At 54.3% G+C, this 26,064-nt stretch overlaps 1 protein-coding gene across 1 annotated transcript; it reads right to left on the minus strand.

Annotated features, from left to right (window-relative positions):
- Positions 1 to 1,497: 1,497 nt before the first annotated feature.
- rreb1a (ras responsive element binding protein 1a) lies at positions 1,498 to 21,155 on the minus strand. Its single transcript, XM_080204453.1, has 6 exons — positions 21,107 to 21,155; positions 20,488 to 20,768; positions 14,418 to 17,136; positions 7,682 to 7,846; positions 4,385 to 5,122; positions 1,498 to 2,143 (listed from the first exon to the last, which is right to left on the minus strand). Exons 1-6 carry the CDS (start codon positions 21,153 to 21,155, stop codon positions 1,587 to 1,589), a joined length of 4,509 nt encoding a protein of 1,502 aa, XP_080060579.1. The 3' UTR covers positions 1,498 to 1,586.
- Positions 21,156 to 26,064: the final 4,909 nt, after the last annotated feature.

The raw sequence follows: 26,064 nt of genomic DNA on the forward strand, positions 1-26,064 counted from the left end.
TGACTTGATGATCAGATTAGCTCCACATGCAACCTAGTCTAAGAATTCACCCATAACTCAGCACAAAAATGATTCTCGCTTTTTCACAGTTTTCTGAAAAGGAAAGACAAGACATCTTCAACCGGACAACAAAACAGGGGTGGGGGCGGGGTGGGGGGTGGGGGTATTAAAAAAAAAACCCACTAATAGAAAGATTCAATAAGTGGCAAGGGCCGTTTCACCCACTACTGCTGGCACACAGACAAATACTAAATAAAGCTTTAAAATCAATAGTGATTATTGCTAGTACACGGTTCGGCTTAACGCCAGGAGATTTTTCCTTTCCTTGCTACAAAGTTCTGCATTATATAGTTGATTAATTGCTGCTCCCCCTCCCCCCCCTCCCCCAGCTCCCCAGGACACTGGTATTAAAACCACAGAGAGCAGAATGGCCAGACGAACAAAAACAAAAACCCTCTAAAAAAAATCTTTTGTTGGATTCCTTTCTCTTTTGCGTTGAATTTCATACTGATGCAAGATTTAGCTAAAAAGAGAAAAATGCCTCTCTCCTAGTCAACTTCGCCGTCCCATTTTCCAGTCAAGACAACTCTGTACGTTCGGTGGACGTGGTGGTGGTGAGGGGTGGGGGGTGAGGGGTGGGGGGTGGGGGGGTCATGGGTTGGGGGGGGGGGGGGAGGGCGAAACCTAGTGGAAGCCATCTTGGATTTTCACAGTCAATGGCAAACAAGTTCCACCTCGATCAGAATACATCTTAAAAAGACCAAATTGCAAAAAGAAACACCCCTGCACTGTTAAGCACGCCGTAACAAAACCATACCATTTTGTTTCTTGCAAAAGAAATGAAAGAGAAAAGCTATAATTGCTATTTTGCCCCATTTTTCTTTTTTTTCTTATAAACTTATGCATGAACAACTTGCCCAGCGATTGTCAGTGTGTTTGATCTCCGTAAGGCCTTTCTGGAAGACTTCATACAGCAGTTCCTCATCAAAGAGTCCAGAGCACAGTCCATACCAAGTGCATTTTTCGACGCCCCCATCATTAACGTGTTGCCTAAAAAATAAAACTTCACCTTTCGAAATAAAACCGCCCCCCGCGAGGGGAACCCGATCCCCACCCCAAGATTGTTCTAGGGGAAAAAAAGGAGAAAGAGAAAGCGTGCCCGTTGATGTCGCGTTTGTTCCGAAAAGAAAAGGAAAGGTTTCTCCAGCGCTTTTTTTTTTACGTCGAACGGGCAGTTTTGACGTGCGCAGCAATCGGGTGGTAAGGCACTTGGAAGACGCAACGTGTAAGTCCAGGGGGAGGTTGCGCTGGGCACTCACCCACTCCAGCGATTCCCCCCCCCTTTAAGGCATTCCGTGGCACTGGGGCGAAAGAGAGGGTCCCCTGGCACGCGGGCAGGTCAGGGCAATTTACCGCAGCGGCTCTGCACTGCCGGGTTCACCGGAGAGGAGGGTGGGGGGGGGGGGGGGTTGGTGTTGGGAGGGTGGGTGGGTGGGTGGGTGGGGGGGGCTAAAATTCCAAAGTCCTGCGGCCCAGCTTGCAAGCGACAAAAATCGGAACAGCTCCCGGCTCCTCGGGAGGTCGGGCTACTCCACTCCGAGCAGGCGAGGGGCCGACTCCGCCGAGCTCAAGACGTGGTTCATCGGCGAGCTGCTGCCCATGCCCAGCAGGTTCTGGATGATGTCCGAGGGGGCCGTGGGCTCGGCCGGCGGGCCCTTGTCCGAGCTCCGCGGCGCCGCCGCCGCCGGGTCGTTGCCCTGGACGAGGAAGGTTCCCTGGCGCACCCCGTTGACGGCGGCTGGGAGGTGGGGGCCGCCCTCCGGGTCCGTCCCTTTGTCGCCGGGGGTTGCCAGGGCGGCGGCCAGCGGGCTGTCCGCCAGGCCGAGGGGCAGCGGCGGCGGGGAGTCGTTGCTGAGGCTGGTGACCGCCTCGCTCTCATTGTCCGACAGCGGGCCGGACCCCGCCTGGTCGGCCTCGCTCTCGCTGTCGTCGTCCCCCTTGGACAGGTCGTCGTCGTTGTCGCCGCCACCTCGGTGCCGCTTGGTCACCTTGACCCCCTTCTGGTGGATGCGCTGATGTCGGACCAGGCTGTGCTTCAGGGTAAAGGTCCTCTCGCAGGTCAGACATTTGTAAGGCCTCTCACCTGAAACCAAAACCAGCAGTGAGTGGGGGACAGGTTACCCTCCCGGTCAACGCGACGCTCGCCGAGTGGGTCAGCGCGCTGACTCTGTGAGGCAACACGGCTGCTTCACAGCGCCAGGGACCTGGGTTCGATTCCCGGCTCGGGTCACTGTCCGTGCAGAGTTTGCACATTCTCCCCATGTCTGCGTGGGTTTCCTCCCACAGTCCAGAGATGTCCAGGTTAGGTTGATTGGCGGTGCTAAGTTTCCCCTCAGATGCTTAGGTTAGAGGGATTAGCGGGTAAAACGTGTAGGGGTATGGGGGCAAGGGGCCTGGGTGGGATTGTGGTCGGTGCGGACCCGATGGGCCGAAGGGCCTCTTTCTGCACCGTAGGGTTTCTACGATTCAAAGCCCGGGCGTCTCTGGGGCCTGCAGAACACCTCACCTCACCTCACCCTGTACGAGGTGGGCACGAGGCAATTAGCTGCAGAAAGGGGGTACAAGAAACAACTGCCCTCGGGGGTGGCACGACCGTTAGCAGGGCTGCCTCACACCGCCAGGGACCCGGGTTCGATTCCCGGCTTGGGTCACTGTCTGTGTGGAGGCTGCACATTCTCCCCGTGTCTGTGTGGGTTTCCTCTGGGTGCTCCGGTTTCCTCCCACAGTCCGAAAGACGTGTGAGTTAGGTGGATTGGCCAGGCTCAATTGCCCCTTAGTGTCAGGAGGATTAGCAGGGTAAATAATGGGACTATGGGGATAGGGCACGCGTGGGATTGCTGTTGGTGCACACTCAATGGGCCGAATGGCCTCCTTCTGCACTGTAGGGATTCTGTGACATCAGGGAGTTAATGGCACCCGTCCGAGCAAGCAGATGGGGCCTCGGTTTAACACCTCCGACAGTGCCGCAGTCCCTCAGCGCTGCACCGGGAGCGTCAGCCATGGATGTTTGTGCTGGAGTGGGGGGAATCTGCAGGACAATGGGGAGAGGAAGACTAACGGGATAACTCTTTCAAAGAGCCAGCGCAGGCTCGATGGGCCAAACGGCCTCCTTCTGCAGTGCAGGGATTCTATGAGTGTGATGGCCGAACTCAATTCACCAAGCTCCCAGTATTGTTCAGCTCATCACATTATATACACAGATATATCTACATATATCATTATATACACAGAGGGTGGGTGCCAAGAGGACTCACAAGGATGGGATCAGGAATGTGTGACTTTACATCTCAGGAGAGGGTTGACAGACGCTGGGTCTCTGTTGAAAGAAAATGGCAGGGTGACCTAACTGAAGTCTCTAAAATTATACACTCTGCACAGGCTGTGATCCGAACCCGGGTCCCTGGCGCTGTGAGGCAGCAGTGCTGATCACCGTGCCACCCCTCCATTGTGCCAATGTGTCACCCGTGCTATGTAACTACAACAGATGAAAGTTATGAGTAGCCCCGGTGTTAGCTCGCTGGCTTCATCTGTTTAAAATGACTGGCTTCCTGCTCCCTCTCTCTTTCTCCCCCCCCGACCCACCCACCACACACCCCTATTCTAGTCTGGACAATCTGTCAGCTTCCTGGATTGTATGTTCCCCATAAAAGGCAGCAAGCAGGCAAACGGAATGAGAGAGTGGACAGGGTGCCTGGGAGGTCAGCATCAGCTCAGAGGCAAAGGGGGGTTCTCTTCCTCTGCACGAACTTGGCAAACGTTCTACTGACCCACTCCTGCCCGGATCTCCGAGCCCTGCGCTCTCTGCCGCACACTCCCCGGCTCCTCAATAACCATTGGTCACCACGCAATAAACTCACTCCAGTAACAGGACGGCGCGGTGACACAGCGGTTAGCAATGTTGCCTGGACAGTGCAGGGGGGGGGGAAACCTGATTCGATTCCGGGCTGTGTGGTGTTTGCACGTGCTCCCAGTACCTGCGCGGGTTTCCTCCGGGCGCTCCAGTTTCCTCCCACAGTCCAAAGATGGGCCGGTTAGGCGGATTGGCCGTGCTAAATTGTCCCCTTCCTGTAAGAGGGCTTAGCTAGGGCGTGTTATGGGGATTGGGCCTGGGTGGGATTGTGGTCAGTGCAGACTAGAAGGGCCGAATGGCCTCCTTCTGCCCTGTGGGGATTCTATGAGAATCGGGTGAACCCAGGGCTGGCAGGATTAACCAGATAACTCTTTCAAAGAGCTGGCACAGGGCACGGTGGGCTGAATGGCCTCCCTCGAGGCGCCGAGAGTCTACACGAGCTACTTGAACTGCGAGCGGTAGCAATCTCCTTACCCGTGTGTGACCTCATGTGACGCGTCAGGTCCTGGAGGGACCAGAACCGCTTGTTGCACACGGTGCAGATCTTCTTCCTCTTGTCGGCCTTGGTGGAGCTGTTACCCGCCGCCTTCTTCAGCTCGTGCTCGCTGGACACCTCGCCGGCGCTCTGCTCGCTCTCCTGGCCGCCGCCCGCCTTGCCGCCGCTTTCCACCTCCGCCGCCTTGTCCGTGCGGCCCGGCTGCAGCCCCTCCTCGGCCGGGGCCTCACCTCTGGCCTCCGGCCCCTGGGCCGCCCGCCCGCCGGCCTCCGGCGCCGCCTCCGGGCCCCTCAGGCTCCTCCTGCCGTCCCGCCGGTGTTCGCAGGCGTGGGCCCTCCGGTGACGTGCCAGGGTGGCGGCGTACTTGAAGGTCTTCCTGCAGACGGCGCAGGTGCTGCGCCCCTCCTGCTGCGCCCCCGTGGCGCCGTCGCCGGCGCCCGGGTTGGGGCCGCCCAGCTTGAAGTCTATGAGCTTGCTGGCAAAGTTGAGGTCCAGGCTCTTGTTGCTCTGGGCGTCCTCCTCCGCCTCCTCCTCCACCTTCCTGTCTTCCCTCCTGCTTGCCCCGGCGCAGTCCGCCAGCGGTTCCCCCTTGGCCTCGCCCGTAATCGCCGGGCTGTCAGCCTGCTGCCCTTCCGTGGCGCTGGGTGAGGGACGGGTTGACGTGGCACTGGCTGGCGCGATTGTGGGTGGCGTTGCGTCTGTTTCGGAATGGTTACCTGGGGGGGGGTTTGGGGGGGGGGGCGAAATCGATCAAACACAAAAGTCAGCGCGTGGACAAACCACCAATAATAAAACACTCCAAAGGAAATAGCCTGAGCAGCGTATCAAACACAGAGACGCTTACGGCAACTACTTTCACCGAGTTATCAAGAAAGATGCCCCCTTACCTCCCGGGGGCCGTTTCATACACTTCTGACGAACAGCTCAGAAACAACAACCAGTTGTTAATTGCGCGTTGATACTACGGTAAAGAACAGAATCACGCTTACGTACCACACACACAGCTCAAGGCAGATCAAGTCCCACTCAAACTAAACGGGGAATTCACACATTAAAGCGTCCGGTCGCGCTTCCTTACGGATTTCTGCGTCCCTGCGCACCAAGCCAGAGTCACGTGCCCGCGAAAGGTGGACCTCGGAGAGAGGAGCCATCAGGAAAGGCAAACATACCCTCGGAACAGAGTTCCGACTGACTGGGAATCGAGTTCCGTCCATCGCTTAATTATTCCTCAATCTGGGACTTTCAGAGGGAGGGGCTGGGGGTGGAAACGGGCGGTGTAGATCTTCGCAGTGACTTCATTGCGGTGTTAACGTAAGCCGACTCGTGACACCGATGAATAAGGCTTTAAGACACAGGGTGCCCCAGCTGAGACAGACACGCGCGCTGGGCTGCTTCAGTGCAGCTTGGTTGTCGCGACCCCAGTTTGAAGGGAATCTGCCTCGCTGCAGTATGAAGAGCGTTCTTTTGGGTTTTGTTTGCGAAAGGGGGCGAGGAGCGAGGGGGGTGTGTGTGGGGGGGGGCAGGACCCGTGCAAGCGTCGCCATCGGAGGGGCTTTACCGGAGAGGGGATTGGGAAGGAATTGTGTCACGCTGGAGCAGTTACAGACAAACAAAAGTAACCGTCTGCCAAAAAGTGTTTGTTCCCCGACGCCTCCCCACCGCACCCCCCCCCCCCCTCCCCCACTACCCCAGCAATCCGGCCTCCCCCGAAAGGCCTTCCGTCGGGACGCTGGCACAACGCCTGCCTTTGGAACACAGGGTTTCTCGCTCTCTGGGCCGCTTGCTTTGGCCGGCACTGCCCTCTTGCTGTAGCCGAGCCCCACTGCACCTCTCAGATCTCTCCATCCCCTCACCAGAGCCAGCACCCCTCCGACAGAACCCCTCTCCCCCTCCCTACAACACAACCCCTGGCCAGTAAAAACACACAGAAAATAGGAGCAGGAGGAGGCCATTTGGCCCCTTTGAGCCTGCTCTGCCATTCGCTGTGATCATTCAACTCAATAACCTGATCCTGCCTCCCCCCCCGCCCCCCCACCGACCCCTCACCCCCCAGATCCTTCGTTTCCCCTTTGCCCCAGGAACTAAATTTCTTGAAAACGTTCAATATTTTGGCCTCAACCGCTTTCCGTGGTAGCAAATTCCACACATTCACCACCCTCTGGGTGAAGAAATTTCTCCCCAACTCTGTCCTCTACCCTCAGACTGTCATCCCCTGGTTCTGGACTCCCACACCATCAGGAACATCCTTTTCCATCTACCCTGTCTAGTCCTGTTAGAATTTTACAGGTTTCTAGGAGATCCCCACCCCCCCCCCCCACCACTCACTCTTCTGAACTTCAGAGATTACAATCCTAACTGACTCGATCTCTCCTCATACACCAGTCCTGCCATCCCAGGAATCAGTCTGGTAACCTTCTCTGCACTCCCTCCAGAGCAAGGCAAGAAGCCTCGCAACACCAGGTTAAAGTCCAACGGGTTTATTTGGAATCACGAGCTTTCGGAGCGCTGCTCCGCTCACCTGACGATGGAGCAGCACTGTGGGGCACAGGGCAGTTAGATAGTCAATATCTTTTCCCAAAAATAGGGGAGTCCAAAACTAGAAGGCATGGGTTTAAGGTGAGAGGGAAGAGATACAAAAGAGTCCAGAGGGGGCAATTTTTTCACACAGAGGGTGCTGAGTGTCTGAACTAAGCTGCCAGAGGTGGTAGTAGTGGGGGGGTTTACAATTTTGTCTTTTAAAAAGCATTTCGACAGTTACATGGGTACGATGGCTATAGAAGGATATGGGCCAAACGTGGGCAATTGGGATTAGTTTAGGGGTTGAAAAAAATGGGTGGCATGGACAAGTTGGGCTGAAGGGCCTGTTTCCATGCTGCAAGCCTCTTTGACTCTACAACTTTTAACCTGGTGTTGTAAGACTTCTCGCTGCACCCACCGCGTCCAACGCCAGCATCTCCACATCAGCAGCGAGCACACCCTTCCTCGGGTAACTGCGCACAACGCGGCCTCGCCAAGGCTCCGTACAATTGCAGCAGGACGCCCCTGCTCCTGCACTCCAAATACTCTCGCCGTGAAGGCCAACGTACCGTTTGCCTCCTCTCCCACCTGCTGCACCATCAGCCACGGAGGGTGGACCAGGACGCCCGGGTCCCGTTGACCACCCCCCCCCCCCCCCCCTCTTCCCTGTCTCAAACCCAGCGCGCCCTGGCTGCAAGAGGCTCCCCTCCCATCCACCCCCCCCACCCCCCACACTCTCTCTGTCTCTGATAATTTACCTGTGCTTTCCAGGGGCTTTGCATCAGTTGGCTTGGACCTGGCAATCAGACCATTTCTTCGCAGCGAGCGGTTGGCAACACCGTGCTTGCGCAAGAGGTGGCGTTCACAGTTAGATTTGGTGGAAAAGTAAGCGTCACATTTAGGGCAGGGGTAGGGCTTCTGACCTTTTGTTAAAAAACACAAAAAAAAAAGTAAAGAAGAAAACAAAAAAAAAAGTAGCTATTTATGCAGTTCTCGACAATCGCGTTGTCTCAATAAATTAAAACAAAAGGAAGCGAGAGAACACCGCTGCCAAGCGGTGTTTAAACAGCATCTACAATATTCCCAAATTAATAGCATGCCATCCTTAAACCAAAAAAAAAGCCCCCAACCCCCCCCACTTCCCCTCACCGTAACACATTTTAACAGGCGGTTAGTTGCTGCTACAGGGGCTTGCTAATCTGTCAATGAATAACCTGACATACGCAGCCCCCACGTTGTGCGTATCTCTGTACTAACTATGGCGTTTAGTTGCTCCATCGAGACTTTTTTCCAAAATCCACAGGACTGAGGGGGGATTTGAAAGGGGATATCGGCTACACCTTCCAGAGCCCCTGGGGAATGGGACGCACGTCGCGGAGTTGGGCTGCGCCCCGCGTAGGATATTCCTCACTTACGTCTGGGTCTGTCGCCGGAGTTTAGAAGGATGAGGGGAGGGAATCTCGCTGAAACTGACGGATAGACAGGGCTGGATAGAATGGACGTGGGGAAGGTGTTTCCGTCAGAAGGGGAGACTAGAATCCGAGGGCACAGCCTCAGGGTAGAGGGTCCTTTTAGAATCGAGATGCGGAGGACTCTGAAACAAAAGTGCCGGAAAAATCTCAGCAGGTCTGACAGCATCCGTGGAGAGAGAATAGAGCCAACGTTTCGAGTCTAGATATCTCTACGTCCACCCTGAAGTTTCAAGTCGAGATGGCCCTCCATCCATTCTGACAAAGGATCACCCAGACGGGAAACGCTGGCTCTATTCCCCCCCTACAGGTGCCGTCAGACCTCCCGAGGTTTTCCAGCGTTTTCTCTTTTTTGTTTCAGATTCCAGCACCCGCCGTATTTTGCTTTTATACGAAGAGGAATCTCTTGAGTCAGAGGCTGGTGAACGCGTGGAACTCATGGCCACAGAAGGCCGTGGAGGCCAGGTCACTGAGTGTAGACAGAGATGGGTAGGTAGCGTCTTGATCGGTAAGGTGGGGGGGGGGTTAAAGGTTATGGGGTAAAGGCGGGAGAATGGGGTTGAGAAACCTTTTAGCCACGGCGGAGCAGACTCGATGGGCTGAATGGCCTAATTCTGCTCCTACATCTTACGGTCTAATGTGCCCGGTGCTGTGGAGTATGGAGCCGTTCTTGATAAATTTGCATCGGAATTTGTGCAGGAATCTTCCGCCCAACGTGAAACATTTTATTTTTAAGTGCGTTAGGTGGGTTAACGGTTTTGTCCAAGATTTTGGGGGGTTTGAGACATCAGCGCTTTGACCGGTTGACGAATGACACCAGCTTTACACTTGGTGGGGGTTCCAAGATTTACAAACACCCCCTGCCCCTGGGTGGCGAGGCGACAGCGCAGTCCCAGTGAACAAGAGGTCACCGGTGAGTCATTTTCTCTCTCAATCCGGAAGTGGCGTTAATTTTAAGCCTCCCTCTAAAATGACAGGGCCGTTCTCTGCGCGATGCACCGCCAAAACCTCTCATCAGAAAAACACAGATTACTGCGGGAGCCTGAAGAAACCTCACAGCGCGCGCCCATCACCGGGATCTGGAACGTTCGCTCTGTTTCTCAGATGCTCCAGACCCGCGGAGAGCTTCCCGCGTTTCCTGATTCTGTTTGGGATTTCACACCGGCACAGTGCGCTGGCAGCGCTCAGCGACGGCAGAGGGAGGTTTCGGGGTCTGAGAGACCCTTCCCGATGTGCAGAGTCCTCGCGGCTTTCCCCCGACCCAAACGAGCCACACCGGGCTTCGTGACTCTGGCTCACACCCAGTTCGCTGCCGTAGCCGCAGTGACTTTGCAGAGTATCCATCAAAAAAAAAGTCTCCTCCGCAGGGACATTCCACTGTTCACCTACCAAACACACTCACATACAGACACTTAACACACACATGCAGCTACAGAAACACACACACACACACACACACTCTTGTATATACACATATACACACACACTATTGTATATGTACACACGTACACACACACACACTCATGTACACGGACATAAAACACACTCGCATGCACTTACACACGTACACACACGTGCGAACACATACAGACACACAACACATGTGTACAACACATGTATACACGCACATGTATATACACACACACGCACATACGTACACACACATGCGCGCACACGCACGAACGTGCATACACACACACACATGCGCCTACATACGTGCTTGCATACACGTGCGCACACACACACACGCGCGTACACACACACACAAAGTTTCTGTGAGCTTTTGCTGAAGTCTGGGTTTTCTTTAAAACTTGACAGCAGCGTGGAGCTGGTGAATTGCGACAGCATTCTTAAAGTTTACACATTTATTCAGATCCCTGAGGAAGGCCAGGTCTGGATTCCATTCCACACGATCTTATCTCAGTGATGACAGATAGATAGAAGTTGTCTGATACACACCCGGGGCAGTCTGTCAGATTTGAGGTATTACACGTATATCTTTCTATTTTCCCCAGAGGGCCATTTGGCAGTTTGCCTGCAGTGGGTAAGGACAGCTCCGGACCCAATCCCCACCGGCCCTCCCACCCTGCCCCAAACCCCCATCACTTTCCCCAAATTCCCCTCCCCCCATCAACAGACCAGCCTTCCAGAGAACCCGGAACACGGCCGCAGCGTCTGCCATACCCAGCCCAGCCCCACTGAACAAAATACACCATAACGGCTGGCCATTCGACCCATTATATATCTACTAGCCCTCTGAAAGATTGGCACCCGCACCCGTGCTCTGCTTGGCCTGGACACTGCACGGACCAACTTCAATTTATTTAAACTCTCAGGGTGGCACCTCGTAGAAGTGACGGGGGTCTCAGCTACCAGCTGGGGGTAGGGGTCATGGGTGGAAGATGGGGGGGGGGCGGGGTGGAGAATGGGGGTCATGGAGGAGGGGGAAAAAAGAAGGACATGCGTGGGGTGGCGGGGAAAGGAGGGAAAGGGTCATGGGAAGGGGGTTGAGGGGAGGGGGAGAGAGGGGTTTTCGGCAAGCGCTGGGTGGGGGTGGGGGCGCAGACGGGAAGGTTGGTGTGGGCGCAAGGACAAGAAAAGGCGGCTCTCAGGGAATCCTCCCTCCCACGGCAGGTTCCTCCATCACCCCCACCCTCCAGGAGCCAACAAGCAACCCCGTACAACCCCTCCCCAGGTGACAGAGCCCCCACACGGTGAATACCAAGGGTGTGGGGAGGTGGGGGGGATTGAGCAGGGTGTCCCAGCAAGGATTTAATGGGGATGGAAATGTGAGGGTGACACAATCCCTACCCCGTGTCGCCCTCCCACTCGGTCAAACGCCCCACCCCCCCAACTCCCCCACTTCCCCAGCCATCAAACCTGCCCCGGGGGGGGGGGCCTGATGTTTCACCCTCAGCCTCTAACCCCAGTCTGAGAATGCCTCGTGTCAGCCGCGGCTGGACTCCGAAGGTGGTGCGTTCAAATCCCACCCCGGAACATTCCCCCAGGCTGTGATAGCAGGCGCGGAGCTGGGGGAGTGCTGCACTGCCAGAGGCTCCGTCTTGCCCTCTCCGGCGGAACTAGGAGATCTGGTTTGAAGGGGGGGGGGGGGGGGGGGGGGGGGGGGGCGCGAGGGGGGGGGGGGGGGGGGGCGTCCCGTCCGTTCGACATCACCAAAACAGATGGTGCCGCCCCGAAGACGCGGGCTGGGATTTCCCAACCATTCCGGCAGCCGGAAACCCCGGCTGTTGCTTGTGGGATCTTGCTGTGTACAAATGAGCCGCGGCATTTCCTACAGCGCATCATCAAAAAAACACCTCGCTGGCTGTAAAGCGCTTCGGGAATGTCCGCTGAGCGTAAAAGGCGCTAGTGAAATGTAACTCTCTCTCTCTCCCCAGCCTCAGCACTGACCCTCAGCACCCAGTGGGATGAATCTCCCAAGTGCGAGTACGAGCCCAAACTGGTCAAACTCTCCTCGTACACCAACCCTCCCATCCCCGGAAGGGCTGGAAAATCCCAGTCAGCCGGCGTCAGCGGGAACCGCACTCTGCAAGTCTGCAAAACCTCATCCATCTTTTCAAACAGTCACTTGTACAGCAAGGAGCGAGTGAAATCAACCCCTGGAGTCCGTACACTGAGCAACGGCTGACACGATCATTCCAAACATCATTTAACAGTTAATTATCGATCATTCCCAGAATCTCTGGACCCTGGGAGGAAGGGGGAGAAAGAACTCTTTCAAGCAACTCCATGATTCATGGTCCAGTAAAAAGTTTCAGAAATAGAATTACCCTCTATCTTTCCCTCCTCCGGAACCACACAGGGGGAATTGCAATTTATTACCTTTCCACAAAGTGACGGGGGCGCCATTCTCGGAGTCAGCCCGCACAGGCTGAACGCAGAGAGCAATCCAAGGTAATGCTTGCTCCACAGACACCGCAAAGCCAACGGCACAACACAGCCACACGAGAACCCAACCTTACCAGAAATGTGCTCACAGCTGAATCAAATCCCCCACCAGAGCAAACAAGGTCAAAGGTCAGGCAATGAGTGGGCATCACAGCTACATTCAAATCCACGTCGGTGATTCAGTGACATTCAGCCTGATGTCTAACTGAGTTCAAAACTCACGGTACGCTAATACTTTCCGTTGGACTAGAGCCGCAACTGGGCACTCACAACATGTAAAAAGATGGGAAGTTTTATTTGGTCTTGATAATTTTTTGCAATGAGTCAGAATAGAATCGGGTGTATTGATTTTTGCCAATGTGTTACCGGGGTGATCGTTCTCTATGATGGAAGATTAAAATTGGCTTTTGTCATTCCTATAAAGTAAGAAGTCTCACAACACTAGGTTAAAGTTCAACAGGTTTAAGTGGTAGCAAACACCACTTTGGTGGCATTTGCTACCAAATAAACCTGTTAGATTTTAACCTGGTGTTGTGAGACTTCGTACTGTGTTTACCCAGGTCAACGCCGGCATCTCCACATCATTCCTAGAAAGTGCCAGGGACCTGGGTTCAATTCCAGCCTCGGATCCCTGTCTGTATGGACCCCTCCGAGTGCTCCAGTGTCCTCCCACAGTCCAGAGCTGTGCAGGTTAGGTGGATTGGCCATGCTAAGTTGACCCGTAATGTCCTGAGATGCGTAGGTTAAGGAGAATTAGCAGAGTAAATATGTGGGGATTCGGGCATAGGGCCTGGGAAATATACTCTGTCGGAGAGCTGGCACAGACTCAATGGGCTGAATGGCCTCCTTCTGCACTGTAAGGCTTCTATAGAATCCGATGGAGGCCATTCGGCCCATCGAGTCTGCACCGACCACAATCCCCTGCATTTACCCTGCTAGCCCCCCTGACACTAAGGGGCAATTTAGCATGGCCAATCCGCCTAACCCGCACATCTTTGGACCGTGGGAGGAAACAGGAGCACCCGGAGGAAACCCACGCAGACACGGGGAGAGCGTGCAAACTCCACACAGACAAGCTGGGAATTGAACCCGGGTCGCTGGCACAGCGAGGCAGCAGTGCTAACCACTGTGCCGTTATGAAAGCGGAATATCACCGCTCACGACAGTGTGTCGGACCGAACAACATTCCCAGGATGTAACCACCCGTTTTACTGACCAGTTAACCCAGCGCCTCACAGCACAGGACTAGGGGTTGAGGGGTGTGCTGGGTGACCATCTGGCTGGGGGTGAGTGGTCGGGCACCCGTCACCGACAGCCCGTGACTCGCACGTGTACAGGTCAGCAAGGCACACAACCGGTACGGGTGCAGAGGGAGGCCACTCTGGCCCAGCGGGCCCGCGCGCTGACCGATACCCACAGCCCCGAAACAAGCCGCCAACACCTACATTCCAGGCCGGCGTTGGTCAAGCAAGCTTCCCTGGAACCCGAGGGTTCCCCGAGCATCCTGAACACATTCCGGGCAATTTTCAGCTCATTTGGAAACGGTACCAAACCTATTTCAACTTTCCAAGATGTACTGTTCTCACATTTAATGAAAAGTAATCATTAATTAATTGTTTTATGCATTTGTGTCCATTCCTTCAATCACCTCGTACCTTCATTTCACATTTTTGGTTTTATATCGACAGTGGGAGCAGAGGAGAGGGAGAGTAAGAGGGGGAACGGGATTTGGGAGTTCCACAAATAAAACTGTGAGTGTTCCTTCGCCACGGGTCAGTGAGGGGACGCGGAGGCAACCTGGACTCGTAACTGTGTGTTTCTCTCTCCACAGTAAGAAGTCTGACAACCTGACCAGGTTGGGGCAGTGGGGTTTTTCCAGCACTTTTCTGCTTGATGTATTCGAAAATGCCCGGCTCACACGCTGTGGTGAGGCCCACCAGAGAGAAGGTTCAAGGCCTCCAGGCTGGGAATGGTCAAAGAGCCCAGCGGTCGGGCAAGGGGAGAGGGTCGAAAGCTTTTCCTCTTTAACCCGAGGACTGTTGGGAAGGGACTGGGTGTTAAATGCTAATTACAGAAGCGTTCCTGATTAGCCTCTAAGATGGTACGTTGCTCTTACCTGTATGTGTTAACATGTGCCGCTGCAGTGAGCTGGCCCAGGGGAAGAGGCGAGGGCAGTACGGGCAGGTAATCTTTTGCACAGAGTTAGAATAGGAATTCTTTTTCCCCTTCAAGATCTTTAGGTCCCTCTTCTCCTTTGCCTCGGGAGCTTTCTCCTCCTTGTTGGGCTCCTCTTTGACGTTGGTGGACTGCAGGAAAGGGCTGAACTTGTTGGTGTCGGTCGTGGCCAACATCTTCTCCACGCTGGCAAACTCCCCGCTGGACTCGGGGTCGACGCTGAGGCTGGGCCGAATCTTCCGGTACTTGATGCCACGCCGCCTCGCCTTCCTCTTGCCGGGCCCCGCCGCGCTGGTTGGGGCCTTCTCCGCGGCGGGTTGGGGGGCCGCGGGAGGCCTCACCGCCTCGCCACCGCCGCTCTCCGGCGGGGGAGCGGCCTTGGTCGCCGGGGCCTTCGGGTCCTCCGCCTGGTCGGGCGAGGGGGCCGGCGGGGCGGCCTCCGCGCCCTCCTTGACGTCCCTCTTCAGCAGGGCCGGAGCGGACGAGACGGACGAGATGATCTGGGCGATGGACGCCAGGGGCGGCAGCTCTTTGGCGGCGGGGGGCTTGGGCAGCAGCAGCGGAGGCGGCGGTTTGGGCCTCAGGGGGCGCAGCAGGCTGGTGCCCGCCACCACGGCGGAGAAGCCGGCTGGGCCCAGGCCCTGCGGCGGCGGGGGGTGCTTGGCGCTGACGTGCTTGTCGAGGCTGGCCTTGGCCGGGAAGCTGGAGGGGCACTGCTGGCAGCCGAACGAGCCGCCGTTGACGGCCAGCTGGCCCTCGTCCTTGTTCTCCTTGCCCAGGTTGGGTTTGTCCTTCGGGGGGTTCTTGGGCACCGACAGGTCGATGGGCTCCAGGGTGCTGTCAAACGGTGCGGCCGGCGCCGCCAGCCTCCTGAGCAGGTGGATTTCCGGTTTGTACGGGTGCAAGGACACGCCCCTGCTCTTCTGGGAAAAATCCAGCGGCTCGTCCAGGTCCATGGAGAAGATCCCCACGGGCTCCACCTTCAGGGAGCTCTGGGCCAAGGGCCCGTGGAGGAACCCGTTCTGGGGCACCGGGGAGCCGCCGGCGGAGACGCTCTCCTCCGAGAGGGTGGGCGAGGCCTCGCCGTTCTCGCCCGCCAGGCAGTCCACCAGGAGGATGTGCTTCTCCATCTCCTTCTCCTCCACGTGGCTGTGCTGCTTGAGGATGTGGCGGATGCAGTTGTTCTTGGTGGAGAAGCCCAGGCCGCACTCCCGGCACTCAAAGGGCTTCTTCTGGCAGCTGCTGTGGGTGCGCAGGTGGTGCCGCAGGGCCCGGTAGTACTTGAGGTCCTCGCCGCAGTACTTGCAGACGGTGTCCGGCGAGCAGAACGAGTCCACCAGCTCGGCGGTGCGGCTCTCCGCGTACTCGATGTTCTTCTCGATGTCCTTGCGGGTCATCTTCAGGTGCTTCTTGCGGAGGTGCCGCTCGCAGTTGGCTTTGACCGTGAAGGGGTAGTGGCAGATCTTGCAAATGAAGGGCCTCTCGCCGCTGTGCGTGCGGAGGTGGCGGATCAGGGCGGCCTTGTCCGCCGCGATGTACGTACAGATGTTGCACTGGTACGGCGAGATGCCCAGGTGTGAGCGGATGTGAGCTTTCAGCACCCCAGAGAAAGCAAAGACCTGGTTACAAAAGCGGCAAGGGTACAGGACCTTCTTCAGCGCCGGAATCTTCTTGCCTGTTGTCCTTGCCATCATCTCCTTGAGGTCCCCCTCCGTGACTTCCTGCTTGACGGTTCCGTTCACCTCCACGGGCATCAGGGCGTCGATGATACTGTCCTGCTCCAGCTGGCTCTTCATCTCTATCGGGCTCAGGGGCTCGGTCTTGGGCTGCACAGACGCCGGCGGCCCGTTGGCGGCTTTGAGCTTCAGGTCCTGCGGGCCGGCTGCCGGATCGCTCGCCGACCTCACCAGCCGGAGGGGGGGCGGCGGCAGGCCGGGGCTGGCGCGGGCCGGCGAGGCCTGCTGGGTGCTCATCAGCAAGGGGGGCGTGGAGGTCACCACCGCCGTGCACGGCGACGCCAGGGGCTTTGGCTTGAGCGGAGGCATCTGCCTGTACATGGACTGCGTGGGGATGGAGGGGGCCTTGGAGAGAGGCGGCAGGCTGATCTGGGAGGGCGCGGAGGAGGCCATCTTCAGGATCTGCTGAATGTCAGCAAACTCGATGGAGGACTCGCTGGAGATGGGCTTGACCACGATGCTGCTGTCGGGCTGGATGATAAACCCTTTCTGGAAGGGCTGCAGCGACAGAATCTTAACCTTGTCCTGAATCGGCGAGAGGGAGGACAGGCTCGCTCCCAGGGAAGCCAGGTCCAGGGGCGGTTGATCCTTCACAGTGGCGCAGTTGGCCTCTTGAGGTAGTTTCCATGGCGACGTCTCCGCCCAGATGCTGTGGATGTCGTAGGCGGCGCGCTCCTCTTGTCTCGCCGCCTTGGTCTCTTTGGCGTGCTGCAGTCCCAGCGACGCCATGAAGGCCTTCTGCCTCGGGTCCACCTCGGCCAGGGGCTGAGGCTCCGGCCGGGGCTGGCCTCCTTCCAGCTGTCCTCGGTGCGTCTCCAGGTGCAGGTTGAGGGAGGCCAGCATCGGGAAGGCCTTGTTGCAGATCTCGCAAACAAATCGGTGGAAGCGGCTCGTGCATCTCCTCAGGTTCAGCTCCGACCAGACCTGCCAGTGCACAAAGAGAGGGGAGACATTAACGAAGAGGGACGATGGCAGGGTAGTCCCTTCACGGGGACACCGCACAAAAACATCACAGAGACCCTCGTCAAATCCCGGGCTCTAAATTTGTGTTCATCGCGTGAAGGAGTCGGGACTTGTTTCTCGTGCATTTTATGGTCATTCTGTGAGCGTAGAAAATGGCAACACGGGTATTTAAGAAGGCAACAGAATCCCTACAGTGCAGAAGGAGGCCACTCAGCCCATTGAGCCTACACCGACAACAATCCCACCCGGGTCCTATCCCCGTAACCCCAGGTATCTGCCCTGCTAATCCCACCCTCCCCCCCCGCGACACTCAGAATCAATTGAGCGTGGACAATCCACCAAACCCACACATCTCGGGCGTGTGGGAGGAAACCGGAGCCCCCGGAGGAAACCCACGCAGACACAGTAAGAATGTGCAAACTCCGCACAGACTGTAACCCGAGGCCGGAATTGAACCCGGGTCCCTGGCGCTGTGAGGCAGCAGTGCTAACCGCCGTGCTGCCCTTGGCATGCTTGCCTTCATCGGCTGGGGCACTGAGTACAAGAGTTGGGAAATCCCATTGCAGCTAAAATAAAACCTTAGTTAGGCCTCATTTGGGAGTATTGTGTGCAATTTTGGTCGCCACACTACCAGAAGGACGGGGAAGCTTTGGAGGGAGTGCAAAAAAGGTTGACCAGGATGTTGCCTCGTCTTGAGGGCATTGGCAATGAGGAGAGGTTGAATGAACTAGGATTGTTTCCACTGGAAAGACGGAGGCTGAGGGGAGACCTGATAAGAGGTCTACAAAACTATGAGAGGCACAGACAGGGTGGACAGTCAGAGGCTTTTCCCCCAGGGTGGAACGGGTCAATTACTAGGGGACAGAAGTTCAAGGTGAGGGGAGGTAAGTTTAAGGGAGATGGAGATGTGTGAGGGACATTCTTCACGCTGAGAGTAGTGGGTGTCTGGAACGTGCTGCCAGAGGAGGAGGTGGAAGCAGGTACATTCGCAACATTTAAGAGGCATCCAATGGGTTCACGAATAGGGAGGGAATAGAGGGATACGGACCCGAGTAAGGGCGGAAGGTTTTTTTCAGTTTAGTTCGGGCATCATGGTCAGCACGGGCTTGGAGGGCCGAAGGGCCTGTTCCTGCTTTGCTGGCAGTTTGTTCTAGCTTTCTTTTCGAATCCCGCCACGGCAGGTGGTGGAATTTGAACTCACTAAAAAGTATCTGGGATCTACTGATGACCATGAAACCACTCACAAGATGGCGCTGGAGCACGGTGACTTCTTACAAGCTGTGCCCATCATACCTTCTAATTCCATCGTTTACTCTCGTTCTATGCTTCTAAAACTTGATTCTAACTCTTTTAAACCCTCTACCAATGCATTAATGGCACCCTAGCTAACACTAATTCTGCATTCTCTCGTTTCCTTCTCTATGAACGGTATGATCTGTCTGTACAGTGCGCAGAAACAATACTTTTCACTGTATGTTAATACATGTGATGATAATAATAAATCAAATTGAATCAAAATCATTGTCCATTGTTGGAAAAACCCATCTGGTTCACTGATATCCTTTAGGGAAAGAAATCTGCCATCCTTACCCAGTCTGGCCTATGTGCGACTCCAGAGCCACCATCAATGGGGTTGACTCTTAAAAGCGCTCTGAAATGGCCTAACAAACTGCTCAGTTCAGGGTAATTAGTGATGAGCCATCAATGTTAGGCCTAGTCAGCGACTCCCACATCTCATGAAATAAATGTTAAAAATCATCTCAATCTCAAGACGTCACTTCAGGGATTCCCCAGGGTAGTGACTCAGGCCCAACTCGCACCACGAATTGTCCACCGCTGGCCAGAGAGATTCAGCTCCTATTCACTGTCCATTTCTGATCAGAAAAAAATGCATCAGGTGAGGGCGAGATGAGGTTTATCTCTGATTTCCCGCTACCCCTCAATGTGCAGGAACAAACGTTACTGAACAAATTAACTTTGACACAAACTGTTGTCATCAGGAAGGGGAAATGGAGAGAGTTGAAAGAGCTTTGTGGAGTTGAGTTTGTGAAGTGTGGTCCCTTTGAAAGCTGGCTTTGTGTTCAGACTGTTTAAAACACAGGGTACACAGATTGCAACAACTGTAACTAGGACTAAGCATCAGAGTTACCTTTGTAACAGGCTTTGCAGGTTTTTGCATTTTGACAGCCTATGAGTTTAAAGGAGACACTCAGCAATCAGGACACTATCAAATTTGAATGTGCTGTTGTTGACACCATCAGACCAATCCTGGTGTAGGAAAATGCATAAGTCACCAGGAATATAAAAATAGGAACTCAACTACCTGCCTTCAGTTTTTAGTTCAGTTCAGTTGAGTAGAACTGAAAAGCTGCCACCCCTCAACACCTAGAGAGGGCAAGAGTGGCTCTCTCTGCCAGCTAACAATTTCTCTTAAGAGAAACTTCCATCTACCTACCAGGAGGGTACCAAATCAAAAAGAGTTTGCCAACAGCCTCATTGACAAAAAAAACTCAAAAGGTTTTTCCAAAGCCGCAAAACCTGTTTGTATTTTTTTTTGAGAGTTACTGAGTTAGTATTTTTTTTGGTAAAGTATGATCCTTGTATTTATTTGAACAGCATACCAGTCGTACCTTAATTGATACATTACTTGTTTAGTTAAAGTTCCCGGTTGGTTAAATAAATTGACTTGTTAGTTATTCACTTAAAGTGAGTGTCAGGTCTTTCTGTTAATGAACTTCTAAACATTAAGGTGGAACAGTTAACACCTCCCCAAACACTTCAACACATTACAAAGCGAGGTAAAGGGGATTATCCTCTGCATCCTAACAAGGAGAGAGTAAAACTGGAGGCACGTGGTAAAGAACTGTCAGTACCACCGGTTATTCCGGGAATCAGAAGGGAGAGGACATTAATTTATCGTCCCCAGTATAGTCACCGGCAATTCTTCAATGAAAGCAAAATAGTGCAGATGCTGGGAATCTGAAATAAAAATGCTGGAATATCTCAGCAGGTCCAGCACCATCCGTGGAGCGAGAAACAGAGTTTCGAGGCGAATACAACTTGTTCAGAGCTGACATTAAGTTCTGAACAAGAGTCACACACGACTCGAAACTGGATCTCCCGTTTTTCTCTCTCAGCCGGAGCTGCTGGACCAGCTGAGTTTCCCCCTCCCCAGCCCACAGGCCCACCAACCCACCACCGCCCCCCCCCCACCCCCATTCCCCTCCCCCGCACCCCCGCACCGCCCCCCCCCCCCCCCCCCCCCACCCCAGGCATTCTCTGTTCTTCTTCACAATCCTTTGGCTGGTTTACCTGAGAAATGAGAGGGAACTTCCGGCAGGAGAAGTCGATGAATCCGAGGTCGTGGAAGCCCACGGGAATTGTGGGGTTGTTCTGGATGTAAGGCTTTCCCGAAACGTCAGTCGGAAGCTGCTTGTGGATTATGGTGTTGTGGCGCAGCAAACCACGGTGTGTCTTAAAGGAGATACAGCAGAGGTTACACCTGAGCGGGGAAAGATCAATGGGGGACACGGTCAGTGTGCGAACAGAAACGTGGTTCCAAGTAGCTGCAGCCCGCACCTTCTGGATGGTGCCTGGGAGCCAAACACCCTGTGACCTATCTTACCAAAAAAATTCTACGGTGCCAAACGAGCGTGAAGGTGGGAGAAATTCACGCTGTCCTTTTGGTGGATTTAAAAATCAAATCTTACCTTAATCCGGTCAAAAAATGAGGCCAGACCAGTTTCTCTCCAGCAGGGGGAGTGGGCAGGGCCTAGCTTATCGGAAAGCCAGCAGATAGCAGCAGAGGGCGCAATTGCGCATGCTTAGATCTCTGTTCTGTGGTTGTGGCCAAAACCGCACCCCACCCCCCCTCCACCGTAGCTGTTGCAGGATGTGCTGCCCCTCCACAATCAGCCCACCCCCCACCCACCGTCTGGCACCTTTTCAGGTGCGAGGCCGATATCCGGTGTCAGTAACATGGTGAGACGCGAGAAATCGGGCACGAATCTGATTTCTTGGCACTCGTGCCCCCGCCCCGTCCCGTTCAACAGTGAATGCGCAACGTCTCTCAAAAAGATCACAAAAGGTCCTGCCACTGTCTAATTGTGATAATAATTTATCCCAGCTTGGAAAGGGCCCTTTACCATAAGACCATACGATATAGGAGCAGAACGAGGCCATTCGGCCCATCAAGCCTGCTCCGCCATTTAGTCACGGCTGATGCGTTTCTCAACCTCATTCTCCCGCCTTTTCCAAGTAACCTTTGATCCCCTTACTGATCTGGGTAGACATATGAACAGGCGGGGGACAGGGGGATACAGGCGGTTGGTCTAGATAGGCAACCATGATCGGTGCAGGGTTGGAGGGCTGAAGGGCCTGTTCCTGTGCTGTACTGTTCACTGTTCAATCACAAACCTATCTATCTCTGTCTTAAATACACTCAGTGACCTGGCCTCCACAGCCTTCTCTGACAATGAATTCCACAGATTCACCTTCTAAGGGTCATTCCTTCACCCTGAGGCTGTGCTCTTGGATCCTAGTCTCTCCGACTAATGGAAACATCTTCCCCACATCCACTCTATCCAGGCCTTTCAGTATTCTGTAAGTTTCAATGAGATATCCCCCCTTCCTCATCCTTCTAAACTCCCAGTACAGACCCAGAGTCCTCATAAACCCATATGCACACATATTGTAAATGTTCATTTTTAAATACAATCCATAAGACCATAAAACATAGGAGCAGAATTAGGCCACTCGGCCCATCACGTCTGTTCCGCCATTCAATCATGGCCATCCCCATTCTCCTGCCTTTTCCCCATAACCCCTGACCCCCTTATTAATTAATCAAGAACCTACCGATCTCTGTCTTAAAGACACTCAGTGACCTGGCCTCCTTCTGCGGAAATGAGTTCCACAGATTCCCCACTCTCTGGCTGAAGAAATTCCTCCCTATCCCCGTTTTTAAGGATCGTCCCTTCAGCCTGAGGTTGTGCCTGTAGCTGGAAGTGTGGTGCAGACATCTCCGAAGGCCCCACACTGAACTGAAAAGAGGCTGAACTGTGTCCCATCTTTATCACATCAAATTCAAACCCTCATGTAACGAGGCGTGACACATTTCACTATCAAAGTCTACTTCGCAGAGAGGGACAAAAAAACTCCAGAGTTGGCTCGAACGCTGGTGTTGCTGTTCCCAATTATTTTATCTGCTCATTGGGCCCAATTTCATTTCTACACCGTGAGAGCTCTAATTAGAATAATTCCGTCCGATTTTCTCTGATTTTGAAACGGTGGCCATTCTTATTGGGATAGCAGCGACATACGGAGGGGGAGGTGTAGACCGTTACGGCGTGCGTGCGCACGGCATCCACACGTACTGTCCCCCAACTCAGGAACCGGTCTGCGGGAGGGGGAGGAGGGAGAAACCTGGCCGTGCCCCCAGTACCCCCTCCAACCCACACGGACAACCGCTGCTACGCAAATGGCCCTTGCCGTGATTCTCAAGCTCAGCATCTACTGGCCACGTTGTTGGGGGCACCCGGACCACCAACACTGCACCGTGGATCACAACCTCCAGATCGACCCCATTTAAAGGGAGGGAAGAGAGGATGGAGCGGTGGAGAGAGGGGACCCCATTTCATTGATGCCAGTGGCTGGAGCTGAACCACCTCGCCAGCCACGGAATTGGCACAGACCGAGGATCTGACAACGGAATCTCCGTTGACCTCGGGCAGGAATTCCCAATCTCGTCGAAGCGAGGCCGTAAAATCCCGCCCAGCGTGTGTATAGGCCAACGCTGGATATAGAAGTCAACCTCCCACTTTTCAGCTAATTATCACATGCTCAGGACTATACTTTGTTGCAAAGTGCGGTCCCTTTAAAAGCTGGTTTTATGTTCGGTGTTTGGAATGCAGGTGCATACAGGGTACACTGACTGCAACATTTGTAACAGAGACCTAAACATCAGAGTGGCCTTGGTAACAGGCTTTTGAATTTTGACAGCCTATCAGTTTAAAGACACTCAGCTATCAGGAACCTATCAAATTTGAATTTGCCGTTGTTGACACCATCAGACCAATCCTGGTGTAGGAAAAGCGACACGTCATCACAGTTATAAAGAGGGACTCAACTGCCTGTCTGTAGTTCAACTGAAGAGCAGCCACTTCTCAACACCTAGACAGGGCAAGAGTGACTCCCTGACAGCTTAAAAATATCTGTTAAGAGAACTTTCCATCTACCTAACGAAGGATACCAAAATCAGTAAGAGCTTACAGACAGCAGAATTGGCAGAAGAACTCCAAAGGTTTTCCGAAGCCATGTAAGACGCCTCATAACACCAGGTTAAAGTCCAACAGGTTTATTTGGAATCACGAGCTTTCGGAGCGCTGCTCCTTCATCAGGGGAGTGGGATCAGGTGAAGGACGCATCTGCTGAAGGAGCAGTGCTCTGAAAGCTCGTGATTCCAAATAAACCTGTTGGACTTTGATCCGGTGTTGTGAGACTTCTTACTGTGCCCATCCCAGTCCAACGCCGGCATCTCCACATGGCTTCCAAAGCCAAAACATCTGGTTGCATATTTTTTGAGAGTCTGGTTTTTTTTTGGTAATGAATGGACTTTGTATTTATTTGAACAGCATTCCAGTGGTATCTTACTTTAACTGATTATATTGCTTGCTTAGTTAAAGTTCCCAACTGGTTAAACAAATAAGTTGTTAAATGTTCTGCTCACGAGTGGTAGGTATTTCTGTTAATGTACCTCTAAACTTGAATGAAGAACAGTTCACAGCTTCCCAAACACTTTAAACAGATTACAAAGTATTTCTCCTTGAGGGGGTCGGCATGGCTTCTCAAATGGGGATCGACTTCTGCGCCTTAACAACTCGCATCAGAAGGTGGCTTCAGTTTTTCAGCCCAGGGCGTTTGTGTTTAAGGATTATACGCAAAGGACTCAGGAACCCTGGGTGCAGTTTTGGTCCCCTTATCTCAGAAGGTACATTATTGCCATACAGGGAGTACGACAGTATAATTGGCCCCTCCCCAACTCATCCCCCCACACACAGTCGGAGCCTCCCCACCCCCCCCCCCCCCCCCGGGTCCTCCATACCCCCTGCTCCCCCATTCTGCTCTGGCTCACCGCCACATATAAACGACTCCCTTCCCGCCCCATAAGATTCCCACCGGAGTCAGCACCCTGGCACAAGTTGACATTTCCAGGGTGGCACGGACTTGGTGCCAACCTGTGCCAAACAGCAAGGCCAGGGGGCATTGCTAGGCCACTGGGGGGGGGGGCGTCACTGTATGGCGAGGGGGCGCGTTAGTAATGTTAAAATGTATGTAAATCAGTTCCACGGCCACCGTGCGCATGGACCTGATGATGTCACCGATGAGGGGTGCGGCTGATCCGGAACCGTGATCTCTCCGGGGAGATCCGCGACTTCCAGAGCTTGAGCGCCCCCCCCCTCACTGGCATTCCCACAGACGACAGGAGTGGGCTCAGGATTGCCCACCTCCCGCAGTGTGTAAACGGCAGTGAAATGTCCGCTCAGCCGTGACCATATTGAATCGTGGTACGGGGTGAACGGGCTGAATGGCCTGCTCCTGCTCCCATCTTCTATGTTTCTATGAGCCTCGCAGCTAACTGCCCGCGCGGGGGCCGGGCGAGTGACAAAGGCATCAGGTGGCAACTGAACTGGGCACAGACCCCGACTGGTTGGCGTGGCCGTACGGAGCGGCACCTGCAAGGCTGGCACGTTCCCCGCACCACCCCCCCAACGGGGAGCTCACGGGTACCGTCTGAACAAGACTGGGCGCTTTCTCCAAGTGTTCCCTCCCAAGGCCCCCACGGCTGCCAAAGAAAAATCCCCTCGGGTTGGCTGGTCTTTCGCCCCTCTGTTGCCGGTGGGATCTTGCTTCCCTTTCTGAAATTGGGGCACGGCGGTTAGCGCTTCGATTCCCTGCCTTGGATCACTGTGCAGAGTCTGCATGTTCTCCCCGTGTCTGTGTGGGCTTCCTTCCCCAGTCTGAAAGACCTGCCGATTAGGCTGAACGGCCAGGCTAAACTGCCCCTGAGTGTCAGGGGATTAGTGAGGTAAATATGTGGGTTACAGGAATAGGGCCCGGGTGGGATTGTGGCTGATATAGACTCGATGGGCCGAATGGCCTTCTTCTGCACTGTGGGGATTCTATGAGTTGGCAGGGGGCATTGGGCACACTGCTGCCTTTAGGGAGGACCACCCTGGAATGGTCCAACTACCTCATTTGGCAATCCTCCAACGGGGTTTGGCGTTGCCTTGCCCCATTATTTGCCATGATGTGGGTATGCCGGCGTTGGACTGGCGTAAACACAGTAAAAAGTCTGACAACACCAGGTTTTAGTCCAACCTATTTATTTGATAATATTCTCACAAGCTTTCGAGGGGTTACCCTCTTCGTCAGGTGAATGGAGAGTTCTCCATTCACTCTCCATTCACCTGACGAAGAGGGTAACCCCTCGAAAGCTTGTGAGAATATTATCAAATAAATAGGTTGGACTAAAACCTGGTGTTGTCAGACTTTTTACCATTATTTGCCCACAGACCTCATTCCCCACACACACACACACACACACACACACACACACACACACACTCGCACATACATACACTTGCACACACATACACACAGGCACAGATACACACACACACACTCGCACATACATACCATACATACACACAGGCACAGATACACACACACACTTGCACACACATACACAGGCACAGATACACACACACGTGCACACATACACACAGGTACATGTACACACGCATCACACACACATTCGCGCCCATACACACACGCGCACACACTCATACACACACACATGCACACACAAACACACAAACTCGCAATACA

The sequence above is a fragment of the Carcharhinus amblyrhynchos genome, chromosome 2, assembly GCF_965287045.1.
Source record: "Carcharhinus amblyrhynchos chromosome 2, sCarAmb.v2.hapA, whole genome shotgun sequence".
NCBI classification, from domain to species: Eukaryota; Metazoa; Chordata; class Chondrichthyes; order Carcharhiniformes; family Carcharhinidae; genus Carcharhinus; species Carcharhinus amblyrhynchos.